A 12,069-nucleotide genomic window follows, 5' to 3' on the forward strand; every position below is an offset into this window, starting at 1 on the left:
GGAGCCAGACGAGCGATCAGCGCTGCCCCACCCCCACGGTTTGGAGATTGGCGGGACCCTTTCCTTCCCCCTCCAGTTTGCTGCTCCGCCCCTGGCCTATGAAACTCCACCCCTCCATCTTCTGCTGGGGAGGATTGGTGGACCTGCCGCGGCAGTGCCTAGTGATTGGTCCCAATGGATGATGGTAACCGGCGAGATCCCGCCCCCAGCCGGCGCTGGGGTCTGGGGGCACTGCTCAGCGGTGCTGGGGCTGGCGCGGCTTGAGCCGCCGCTGCACTGACAGCTCGGTCTGCGGACCATGGAGACTGGCGCTGGCCCACATCCCCCGCGCCTGTTTGTCTGCCTGATGCCGCTCTGTCTCGCGTTGCTTTTGGGACCAGGGAGGCCCGGGACCGCCGAGGAAGGTGAGTAGACTGGTGACTGTTCTTGAAGCCCGGGATGCCAACAGATAGGGGGGCTGGAGAACTGGGGTGCTGGGGGAAGGAGTCGTATGGAAAGGCTGGAGTCTGTATTGGGGTTTGAAGCAAGCGGGCAGAGGAAGCAAAGAACTGGACAGAGAAAAAGGTGGCTAAGCAGTGGAGAAGAGAGGGGCATTGAAGAGCTCGGGGCTGGAGACCTGGAAGGCTGGGGAAGAAAGAGACCAGAAACCGTGGGATCCAGAGGCGGCGGTTCAGGGGCCGGTGAGACGGACAAACTGAGCGATTGGAGGTGGCAGGTATGGGGGCGGGGAGATGAAAAGAGCGGAGGAGACAGATGCGGAGGTGAGCTCGGAGTATGGGGAGACGGGATGGAGCCCGAACAGCGGAGGCTAGAGGACCGCTGTGTGGCCAAGAGGAGGTGGAGCGCTGGTGGCGGGGGAGAGGAGGAGACCGGCTGGGAGCTGCCCGACGTGCCGATCAAGGAGCTGTCCGCAGTGCTGAATTTGGAGCGTAGACTACCCGGCGCGGTCCGCGTTGCCTGGTTTGAGGCTGCCCGCGGTACCAGAGCCTGCGTCTCGCCTTTAATTCTGGATTTGAGGGAGCTGTGAGCACGGTTGAATCCAGAGGCATAATATCTATGTACAGAATCCTGAGGAGCTGGAATCTGAGGCGCGGACCGCGGGGTTGGTCGGGGCGCTGAATCTCTGACGCTTTCCAATATGCAATTCCGATGTGCTATTAGTTATACCGGCACGCTGTCGGTAGTCCTGCCCACTGCCGCTGACGCTGCTAGGACCAACCCTCTTAGAGGCCCTCACCTTGGATCCCCAGCCCCCCTGCTTAAGCTCCGGATGAGTAATCTTCCAAGATTTCGGGATGGCCTGGGCTCCTGTCTCTGAGCTGCTGCTGTGCTGTCCAAACCAGTCCTTCTCTGGGATGGATACTGAGCTCAGAATTCAGATCTCTGGTCCAACGCATCCTGGGGGAGGAAAGTGATTCCAAGCCTTTCTGATGTAGGAGGGGTCATGGGTTTATCTATAAAAGACCCCTGACATTCTTTCAAAGGCAGTGGAGGTGATAGCCCCTGGGAAAGGGGCTGGCTGAGGAGATGAGAGATCTTTATTTCTCCTGATGCTGGCAGGGTCTCTCCACTTCATTTTCCCCAGAAGCCCTGGGAGTCAAACCAAAAAGGTTCAAGTCTACTCCCTACCCGGTGACCCCACAACTCAGAAGAGCCCCTGAGTATCAGTGGATTCAGGTGTGTATAAAGGAATCCTCTGAAGTGCTCACTTTCTCCCTCTTCTTGACACTCAGTTATAATTTAGGGAACTTGGGAAGGGGGGGTTCACCAACCCCTCCCATTTTAGAGCCAGTCTTAGCGTACTTGCTATGGACTCTGTGGCGAGCTGAATAATGACTCCCCAAATAGGTCCACGTCCTAATCCCCAGATTCTGTGAATGTTATCCTAAAATGGCAAAAGACTTTGTAGATATGGTTAAGGATCTTGAGATGGAGAGATTATCCTGGATTATTTTGATGGGCCTGATGTAATCCCCATGGTCCTTATAAGAGGGATGCAGGAGGTGTCAGTCAGAGGAGAAGCCGATGATGTGATGAGAGAAGCAGAAATTGTAGTGGTGTGCTTTGAAGATGGAGGAGGGGGCCATAAACCAAGGAATCCAGGTGGCCACTAGAGGCTGAAGAAGGCAAGGAAATGGGCTCTCTTGGCTGAGCCTCCAGAAGCGCCCCCTCCCCACCAATACCCTTTAGATCAGTGAAACTGATTTCCAACTTCTGACCTCCAGAACTGTAAGAGAGTAAATTTCTGTTGTTTTAAGCCATTAAGTTTGTGATAATTTGTTACAGCAGCCACAGGAAACTGATACAGCCTTCCCTAATCATTGTGGCTACCTCTCTCTGGACTTGAGCTACTCACAGCCCCTCGTGGGGAGGTATGGAGTGGGAAAAACTTGTCTGTGTCCTTTGCCACATTCTCTATGTCCTCAGTTAGCAAATTTACAGCGAATTCACCAAATCGTCCCATCCTCCTGAGTTTCTGGCTTTCTGATGTCTCTGTTCTCCCCTCTCCCTAGTCATCCTCCTGGATTCCAAAGCCTCCCAGGCTGAGCTGGGCTGGACTGCACTGCCAAGTAATGGGGTAAGTGCAACCTTTCCCTTCCTGTCCCAGGGATCCTCTGGCGGTCCAGGACTCAGTCCTTTTAGCTCCTCATGGTTACAGCAGATCAAAATGCTGCCCAGAGCATGTGGCCTCCAGCAGCCCTGGCTTCAAACCAGAGCGGCCTACTAGAAAATGTTGAGTCTTCAGTCAGACAGTCAAAAAAAAAAAAAAAAGATAAGTGAGGAGAGAACTGGCCGTGTCTAGGAACAGAAATGTGGAAGCTGGATGGAGCCAATGCTAAACAGTGCCTTGCACACAGTAGGTCCTACAATCAGTGCTGTTGATCGATGGATTGACAGAACAAACAAGACTTGGAATCCTAAAAGAGGCTTGGAAACTTAGGGCTGGGGGTGGGGTGATGTGGCAGTGTGACAGCAGCTTGGTGTCGTGGAAAGGCACTGGGTGGAGAGCCAGGACACTTCAGGCACCATTCCTACCTCTGCTACTAACTCGATGTGCATATCCAGTCAAGCCACTCCCTCTGGAGCTTCAGTTTCCCCATCTATAAAATTAAGGATTAGACTCAGTTGTCTCCAACGTTTCTCCCAGCTCCTCATCTTATAATTTCAGGGGTTGTATGAGGAGCGTGTGTGGGGCGGGAGGAGGAGGGTGCCAAATCGTGCGGAAGGGGGTTTTCAGCCCCGCCAGGGCTTGACCTCCTGGGGGTGCCTTGGCTCTGAGCTTCCCACATCTTTGTTCCCCTCCCCAGTGGGAGGAGATCAGCGGCGTGGATGAACATGACCGTCCCATACGCACATACCAGGTGTGCAACGTGCTGGAGCCCAACCAGGATAACTGGTTGCAGACTGGCTGGATCAGCCGCGGCCGCGGGCAGCGCATCTTCGTGGAGCTGCAGTTCACGCTGCGCGACTGCAGCAGCATCCCCGGCGCCGCGGGCACCTGCAAGGAGACTTTCAACGTCTACTACCTGGAAACCGAGGCCGACCTGGGCCTCGGGCGTCTTCGCCTAGGCGGCAGCCGACCCCGCAAGATTGACACGATCGCGGCGGATGAGAGCTTCACGCAGGGCGACCTGGGCGAGCGCAAGATGAAGCTGAACACAGAGGTGCGCGAGATCGGTCCGCTCAGCCGGCGCGGTTTCCACCTGGCCTTCCAGGACGTGGGCGCATGCGTGGCGCTGGTCTCAGTACGCGTTTACTACAAGCAGTGCCGCGCCACGGTGCGGGGCCTGGCGGTGTTCCCGGCCACCGCGGCCGAGAGCGCCTTCTCCACGCTGGTGGAGGTGACCGGAACGTGCGTGGCGCACTCAGAAGGGGAGCCCGGCAGCCCCCCGCGCATGCATTGCGGCGCCGATGGCGAGTGGCTGGTGCCCGTGGGCCGCTGCAGCTGCAGTGCGGGATTCCAGGAACTTGGCGACATCTGTGAAGGTATGCAGCGGACTGGGGGGTGTGGTGTGGGAGTGTAGCGTGCAGGTGGCAATTGGGAGAGAGTGCGCCCTAGATGAAAGAGGCAGGACGGGGAGTGGGGAAGCCGTGGGCTGTGGAGCCCCGAGTCCTGACCTTTTGTGGAGCTTCCGGTGGGTCCAAACAGGACCAATGAGTGAAGTTACTAGGAGGTGAATTTGAGTCCATTAAGGGGGCATTAGGAGCCCATATGTCAGGTACTATGATAAGCCCCTCACACAGGCCTTCTCATTTATTCACGGCAATAAGGTCACCATTACCCCCATTTCGCAGACGAGGAAACAGACTCGGAGAGATTAACACCTCACTTGCAAAGTTAGGAAAGGAGGAGCCAGGATTTGAATCTAGATTTGACCAACTCTCAAGTTCTGCTACACCTTGCTGCCTCCCTTATGCATAAGGAAGAACTCCACAGCAGCTCAACTCTACTAGCTAAGGGCTGGTGGGATCGGTTCCATTATAAGGAGTGAGCTCCCTGTCACTGACAATATGCAAGTCAGAAGCTGGCAGGGGGAATTCTTGAGAGAGAGAGTGATTAGGAGGTTGCACTAGATGACCACTGAGATCCCACCCAACTCCCTGAACTAGAGGCACTGTGCCCCCTGGAGGAGACCCTCCATGTTGGGGATTCTGTTGGGTTCTGAGATCTGTGGGGGCTCCAGGAACAGACCTCTCCTCTCTCCTATCTGTGGCTCTGAAGACTGAGGGTCAGGCTCGGGTGTGGATATGTGCACTTAACGGAGAAAGAGCAAGTGATGCTTTTTCTAAGGCGGGTCCTTTTCTGGGTACCAGGGCCACAGAAATGAATCAGGCATAGTCTCAGCTCTTAAGAAGCTCATGGTCTAGATGGAGAGATGTAAAATTTTAAAAACCACAACGGGGTGATATATGCTCTAATAGAGGGATTAATACGGTGGTGGGAAGACTGAGGAAGAAGTGACTAACGTCACCATCTCTTTTCTGGGGGAAATTGTGATTTGCTAAGGGACTTGGAGGCATCAACCTTCCTGAGCTCTCCAGGTAGGGTTGGGATCCAACTCTGTGCTCTTCAGCACCTGTCACAACCCCTATTTCTGCAGTTATCCCATGGTATGCAGTGGTCTACTTATGTGTGTTTCCACCACCGGACTAGCAACTTCTTGAGCTCAGCCTCAGCAGCCCCAGTGTCCATAACAGGATATGGTATATGGTAGGTGCCCAATGAAAATGTATCAGGTGAATGGGTGGTTACCATAGGGTGTGATACATATCAACAGAGAGCTGAGGAAGCCTGGAGAAGGGAGAACTCAATTCCAAGGGTGGAGAGAGATGGTGAGAAGGCCCGTCTTCCAGGTAGCCGGGAGCAGTCTGAGTTAAGAGAGTGTGTGCAGAAGCATGGAGGCAGGAGAGAATGGAGCATGGTTGGGGCTAGGCAAGCCAGTGTGGCTGGAGCAGAGGGTATTTTGGGGCATTAGGGGCAATGGGGCTGGAGAGGGACGGGGCAAATCATAAAAGGCCTTGAACGTTGGGATAAAGAGCTCAGACTTTATGCTTTAGACCAATGGGGAGGATTTGAAACAGGGATCTGACATGTCCAGATTTGTGTTTTCAAAACATCACTTGAGCTGCAAGTACAAAGATAGAACTGGGGAAGGATTATAGGCCAGAAGATAAGGCAGGAAGATGGTACAAGAGTCCAGGAGAAAGAGCACAAGGTCTGAACTAAGGCAGTAGCAGAGATCACTGAGAGATGAGGATGGATGTGATCATCCTCATCCACAGCCCTTGGTGACCATGTGAGGAGAAAGGAGTCCTTTTTGACTCGTATGCTTCTGGAGGATTGAATGGACAGAGGGTCATTCTCTGGGTCAGAGAACACAGCACACGGATGGACATATCGAATGTATGGTGTCCACGGCGCATTTAAGTGGAGGCAGCTAGAAAGTGGGTCTGGAGCTCAGCAATGGAGAGGAAGATACTATTTGAAGCTGTAGGTGTGGTTGGGATGCACCAAGGAGACTGTGTGAGGTAAGAAGCGAGAGGGCCAATGATGAAGTCTCATAGAACAGCAATCTTTAATGGGAACTAGAGGAATCGTAGCTCATAAAAAAGACAGCGAGGGAGTGGCCAGGGGTTGGAGGAGAACAAGGACAGTGTGACTTCCTGGCAGCCAAGGGAGATGGAGATGCCCAGGAGGGATGGCTGCAGTGCCGGTGAGCAGCCAGGTAAGGTGAGGATTGGACAATGTCTGCTTGGTGGCTCTGGTGGGAGCAGTTTCAGCTGAGTGACGGAGATGGAGCTGCCGTGGGCTGAAGGATGGAGGAAGCTGAGGAGCTGGAGTCGGGGAATGTAAACCACCCTCTGGAAGGCTGGATTTGAAAAGGGAGGAGCAGGCATGGTACCTTGTGGAGGACATTGGGTTGAGAGAGGATTTTTACTGTAGAGGGGAGCCCTGTTTCTGGGACGAAGGAAGGAGCCAGGGGAGTATGAAGTCAGAGGTGGTGGGAATGGTCTGCCTCAGGGAGAAGAAATATTTTCTTACTGATGTGGGTTAGAATGGCGGGTGCACGCTGCTAGTAAAAAGCAGACCATGTTTTGTCAGTTTCGTTGTTTTTCAATACTCTGTAGACAGTGTCCTTACTGCCTGCACCCTGGATGGACTGCTTTTACTGCTCTACTCCCTTGCTCTGTCACTCGGAAGAGCAGGGGAGAAGGAACAGTGTAAGAATTAGGAGGCGAGATGCCTGACGGAATGTAGTCGGGAAGGAGGTGAAGAGGCAGGATGCAGAGGGAAAGAGGAGGACTGGCCTCAACGGGGGGCCCTCATCCCTTCTTCTAGGCCTGAAGAGAAGGAGGAGAGGGCAGGTGGGTGTGGACAGAGGTGTTTGTGGGTTTGACGGCCAGACGTGGAGGGAATTGCCAGCTGATGGCCTCTGTTCTCCCTGTGAGGTAGGAGGGAGGGCATCTGTACCAGCCGACAGTGGGATCCTGGTCTTTTTTAGTCACTGCTGTATCTCCAGAGCCTAGAACAGCACCTGGCTCAATAGATGCTAAAAAAAAAATGTTGAATGAATGGATCAGGGCTGGAGGAGGAGGTTTGGATCCATACTCTGAGTAATGAGAGAGAGGGAGACACACACACACACCCACACACACACACACTTAGAAACCCACTCCCACTCTGGAACTGTGCTGAGCTCGCTCCCTTAGGCTGAGACCAGACAAAGGCCACTTGTAATGGCATCAGCTCTGCCTTGGGCAGTAGGGAGCTGGGGAGGATGTCAGGGCAAGCTTCACAAGGCAGGTATTATTTTGAACTGGGGCCTGGAGAAGCATAGGAATTTGCCAGGAGAGAAGACATATAAGACATTATGTGACAAGACCCAGAGGCGTGAAAGGAAGAGTTCAGCGTGGCATGGGTGGGACGGTTGGCCATGGGGAGCTCTCGGAGGGCTTTAAGAAGGGTTGTGAAAGGGTCAGATTTGTGTTTAGGAAGGGAAGGCCTCCAGGCGCCTTCTGCAGCTGCGGACAGAGCCGTCTCTGAAGGCAGACGCGTGTGGAGGGCATACAGCGAAGATGTTTTCTCCCCTTCTTGCTTCTCTCTTCAGCGACTCGAACTCTGTTCCCCTTCTCCCAGCCACTAGAGGAGTTATTGAAAGAGTTGGAAAGGGTTGGGGTTTCCCTTGCAGGGAAAAATCAGGGCATTTGACCCCTGTCTTCACATCTGTGTAGGACTGCCTGAGAGAGGAGAGGACTCCAGCAGATAGGCTCTGTAAGGCTCCACAGGGCACACTGAGACCCCGTGATGGGGTGACATGAGGGGGCTACAGGCAGGGAAGCTGATCTGGGCTCAACACAAGGAAGCACTTTCTAAAGCCAGCGTCACTCAGCAGAGGCAGCCCCCGAAGAAGGCGGGCTCCCCATCACCAAGTACCTGAGCAGTGACCGTGGCTACTGCTGGGAAAGCTGCTGAGGACTGGGCCAGCGGGAGCTGAACGAGATGACCTCTGGAATTCTGCCTCTGACCTTGAGGAAGAGAGGGAGGGGTCTGCAGTCAGGGGTCCCTTCCTGAGTCTGCCCCTCAACATGAACCTCTTCTAAACAGAGCCTTTCAGAGTAGAAATCAGCAAGGCTGTCTCTGAGGGGACCACCCATCTCTGGGACAGCAGACGCCCACCTACCCACAGAGACAAGGAGCCTCCAGCATTCTTTCCGGACTGCTGTGAGACCCTGCAGACAGAGCGACGCGTTTCACAACAGAGTGGGCAGGCGACGGCTATTATTTCCATTTGAAAGCCAGAGAGGCAGAGGAAGTGACAGAGCTGACACTGGCCTTCTGAGTCCCAGCTGACGTCCTGCAATGTTACAGGTCCCATGCTTGGAGGCAGAGACTGCAAACGGCCCCCACACTGCTCTGGCCCTGCTCAAACCGGGTTACCCCGGACTCTAGGCAGGATGGACCCTCCCACGTCTGTGCCTTCCAGAGGATGGAAACCCACAGCCCCTCCCCTCTCCTCCCAGACATGCTGAAATTTCTTCCTGAGTGCGCATCCCTTCTGTTGTCCTCTGTCCTCTTGGGGCTTGAGAGCAGCCAGCCTTCCATAACTAGCTAAACCAGGGGGGAGGGACAGAGAAGGCCTGGCCTGGGCGAGGAACAAGGTGAGAACCACCCAAGCTCTGAGATGAAGGTCCAGGAGCCGCCTCCTCCCTCCCTGGCCCAGCTGGTGAGAAATTCTTTAAGTGGGTGTTTAGCAGTTTCCACTTCAGGCCTGTGATAGAGGAACAGTAATTACTACCATTATTGTGTAAATGTTGTCTGTACTTGGCTAAGTGGTTTACACGTTTTTATCTCAGTTAATCCTCCGACAACCTTTTGGAGATAGGTATTTTATGAACGGCTCAGAGAGGTCAACCAACTTGTCCAAGGCCACACAGCAAATAAGGGGTGCAACTCAGCTGCAAACCCAGGTTCAGATATAAAAAGCCTGTGCTCTTGACAACCAGTGTTCTGGGTCAGGTGAGGGAAATGAGAAGCAGAGTAACTGAGGCTGTGTCAAGACTAGAAGCAGAGAACTTGCACTGTCCGTCTTCGCTCTGTGCTCCCCTCCACCTGGCTGGCTCCCCTTTCACGCTGGAACTGAGTGTGTGAGTTGAGGATTGATGACGCATTAACCCCAAATGGTGGTGGTGGGAGGACGAGCTTTGACAATAACGTGTGTGTGTCAGTGTCTGTGTAACTGGGAGCGTGTGGGTGTCCGTCCCTGGGTAACTGCGGAACACCCCCTTGGAGGCACAGTTCTCTTCCGTCTTCACATCAAGACTAGAAGGTTGTGCTCATTTTCTTCCGATGGGCATGAGGGCAGTATGCTGTGGGCTCTGAAACCAGTCTGCTTGGGTTGGAATCCCACCGCTTACTAGCTGTGGGACACGGGGCAAGTGACTTAACCTCTCTGAGCCTTAGCTTCCTCATTTTAAAAACGAGGATAGAGTACATACCTCACAGGCAGCGCACATTAAGGGCTTACTAAGGGTCAGGTAGCATCGGGTTGTTCAGCCAGGAACTGCCCCCGGCCATGGGGCAGAGCTGGAGCAGCCGAGACTCGCCCCCGTCCCTTCCCCAACACAGTTCGAGAGAAACCCCAGCGTAACGGGAGCAGGCGGGCAGGACCGTGGGAGCGAGAAGCGGTGGACAGCCCCCTCGTTCTCACGCGGCGCCCCCCGCAGCCTGTCCCCCAGGGTTTTACAAGGTGTCCTCGCGGCGGCCGCTCTGCTCGCCGTGCCCCGAGCACAGCCGGGCCCTGGAGAACGCCTCCACGTTCTGCGTGTGCCAGGACAGCTACGCGCGCTCGCCCACCGACCCGCCCTCGGCTTCCTGCACCCGTGAGTCGCGCTCAGGACGGCATTGGGGCGGAGGGTGGGGGGGGGGGGCGGTCAATAAGGGCGTGATCGAGGTGTTGGTGACGGTAGGGGGATCCGCACCCAGGAGCCTGGGGACCAGCGACCCTGACGGCGGGGTGGAGAGAGGGGACCCGGGCGTGGGGATGGGGTCCCGGGCCTTGGGGTGATTGGAAGAAGCAGGACAACGGAGAGTCCAGACCGAGGGATGCGGTTAGGTGGATCACCGAGTGGACCGCCCTGACCTCGCCCTAACCTCCAGCCAGGAGGGGGCTTCCGCCCCTCGCACTCGGTTCTCGGTCCCCATACCCCCATCTTCGTCCCCTCACTAACCTCCTCCCACGGCATCATTGGCCGCGCGCCCCTCCCTGACTCCACCCTCACCCCGCCCCTTCTCGGGACCCCGGCCCCGCCCCCTCCCCTGCCCCCTTCCCTGTCCCCATCCCCCACCTCGCCCTCTCCCCAGTCCTGCCCTCTCCCTGCCCCTCTCCCCTTCCTGCCCCCTCCCTGGCTCCACCCCCTATCCAGCCCCCTCCCACATCCCGCCCCCTCCCTGCCCTGTCCCGGGACCCTCCTGGCCCCGCCCCGGCCCCGCCCCCCGGCCGCCCCGCGCCCCCGCCCCTCCGGCCCCCTGACGGCCGGCGCCCTGTGCCGCCAGGGCCGCCGTCGGCGCCGCGGGACCTGCAGTACAGCCTGAGCCGCTCCCCGCTGGCGCTGCGGCTGCGCTGGCTGCCCCCGGCCGACTCGGGCGGCCGCTCGGACGTCACGTACTCGCTGCTGTGCCTGCGCTGCGGCCGCGAGGGCCCGGCGGGCGCGTGCGAGCCGTGCGGGCCGCGCGTGGCCTTCGTGCCGCGCCAGGCCGGGCTCCGCGAGCGCACCGCCACCCTGCTCCACCTGCGGCCCGGCGCGCGCTACACCGTGCGGGTGGCCGCGCTCAACGGCGTCTCGGGCCCCGCGGCCGCCGCGGGAGCCACCTACGCGCAGGTCACCGTCTCCACCGGGCCCGGGGGTAAGGCCGCCCCGCGCGCCGGGGTCTCTCCGCGCCCTCCAGAGACGCCCGCCCCCTGCCACACCCCTCGCCCCCCGAGGCCGCCTCTGTGAGTCCCGCAGGGCGCACCCTACATCCCGCAGCCACCCCCGATCAACCACAGTCGGTGCAAACGCCACCGCAACACCAGCGCCCAGCGGCCCTCCAGGAGACGAAGTGACCCCCCAAGTCCCCACCCCCGATGACCCGCACTGAGGGTCAGCCCCCCTCCCGAAGGCCACCAGAGAGAGAGCGAGGATGCAGGTGACTCCTTCCCCTGGGCCAGGGAGGATATGGGCATCACAGCGAGTCTGCGGGAGCCAGGGGGCGCTCCCCCTTCACCCGACCCCGCAGAAAGCCTTTGCCCCACGCCCAACTCTGCAGTTGCCTCGCGTCTAGTTTCCCAGGGAAGGAGAGCTGAAAAGTCCCTCGATATTTTGTCCTCTCTTTTCAAACATTCCAGTAGGCAGTGGAAACATCCTCCTTCCCCTCCGCCTCAGAAAGAGGGATCCTCCAACCCTTAGCCTCTGCGAGGGTTTTGCTGCCTCGGTCACCCTCTTTCCGGGTCCTGGAAAAGAGCAAGGAAGCGCGTGGGTTCAGACCGCAGGGGCAATGGAACCCACCGGTGGGCACGTAACAGTCACATTTCTGAGTCTGGAAGTGAGATGAATAGATGACGACCCACGAGCCTTTTATGCTACACCTTCCCCTTTCTTGAAGTTTACTTTTGATTTGTCTGTCGCTCAAAGATACACCTTCAAGTATCTTTCACAAGAAGGATGAGTGAGTGGTGTGGTTTCTGTCTTCTCATGTCTGGGAAGATATGATTGGTTATGACTACTTCCCTCTCTTCTGACGGCTGCAGTGCAGAGAAGTCTGAGGCCAGGGTAGTTTTTATTCTTTGATAAGTAACGGGGGTGTGTGTATGTGTGCATATATATATGCACACACATGGATGTCTATATAATTCTTTAACCTACGGATGAAAATGAAACTTAACCTATATCGATCTCTTTTCACTGAGTTTGGCTGAAACAGTAAAACTTTTGATCTCCACATCTTTCTTTATTCTTGGGCATTTTTTTCACTGCTGCTTTGACTAGAACTTCTGATAGCTCTAATATGGCTCTTAAGGCTCTCCCTAA

At 56.4% G+C, this 12,069-nt stretch overlaps 1 protein-coding gene across 5 annotated transcripts in view; it reads left to right on the top strand.

The window, feature by feature from the left end:
* Positions 1 to 153: 153 nt before the first annotated feature.
* Positions 154 to 12,069, top strand: part of EPHA10 (EPH receptor A10) — a 37,260-nt gene continuing 25,344 nt past the window's right edge. For 4 of the 5 annotated variants that reach the window (XR_011431748.1, XR_011431752.1, XM_023633224.2 and 1 more), the window contains exons 1-5: positions 154 to 404; positions 2,514 to 2,578; positions 3,309 to 3,987; positions 9,727 to 9,882; positions 10,556 to 10,906. Coding sequence is in view for 3 of the 5 variants with exons in the window: in XM_023633224.2 (XP_023488992.2) it covers positions 299 to 404; positions 2,514 to 2,578; positions 3,309 to 3,987; positions 9,727 to 9,882; positions 10,556 to 10,906 (1,357 nt within the window). In the remaining 2 variants the exon portion in view is untranslated. Of the gene's footprint in view, positions 405 to 1,565; positions 1,678 to 2,513; positions 2,579 to 3,308; positions 3,988 to 9,726; positions 9,883 to 10,555; positions 10,907 to 12,069 lie in introns of those variants that run through there. The other variant, XM_070249056.1, reaches the window with a different exon arrangement.

Source organism: Equus caballus, chromosome 2, assembly GCF_041296265.1.
Source record: "Equus caballus isolate H_3958 breed thoroughbred chromosome 2, TB-T2T, whole genome shotgun sequence".
Classification (NCBI taxonomy): Eukaryota; Metazoa; Chordata; class Mammalia; order Perissodactyla; family Equidae; genus Equus; species Equus caballus.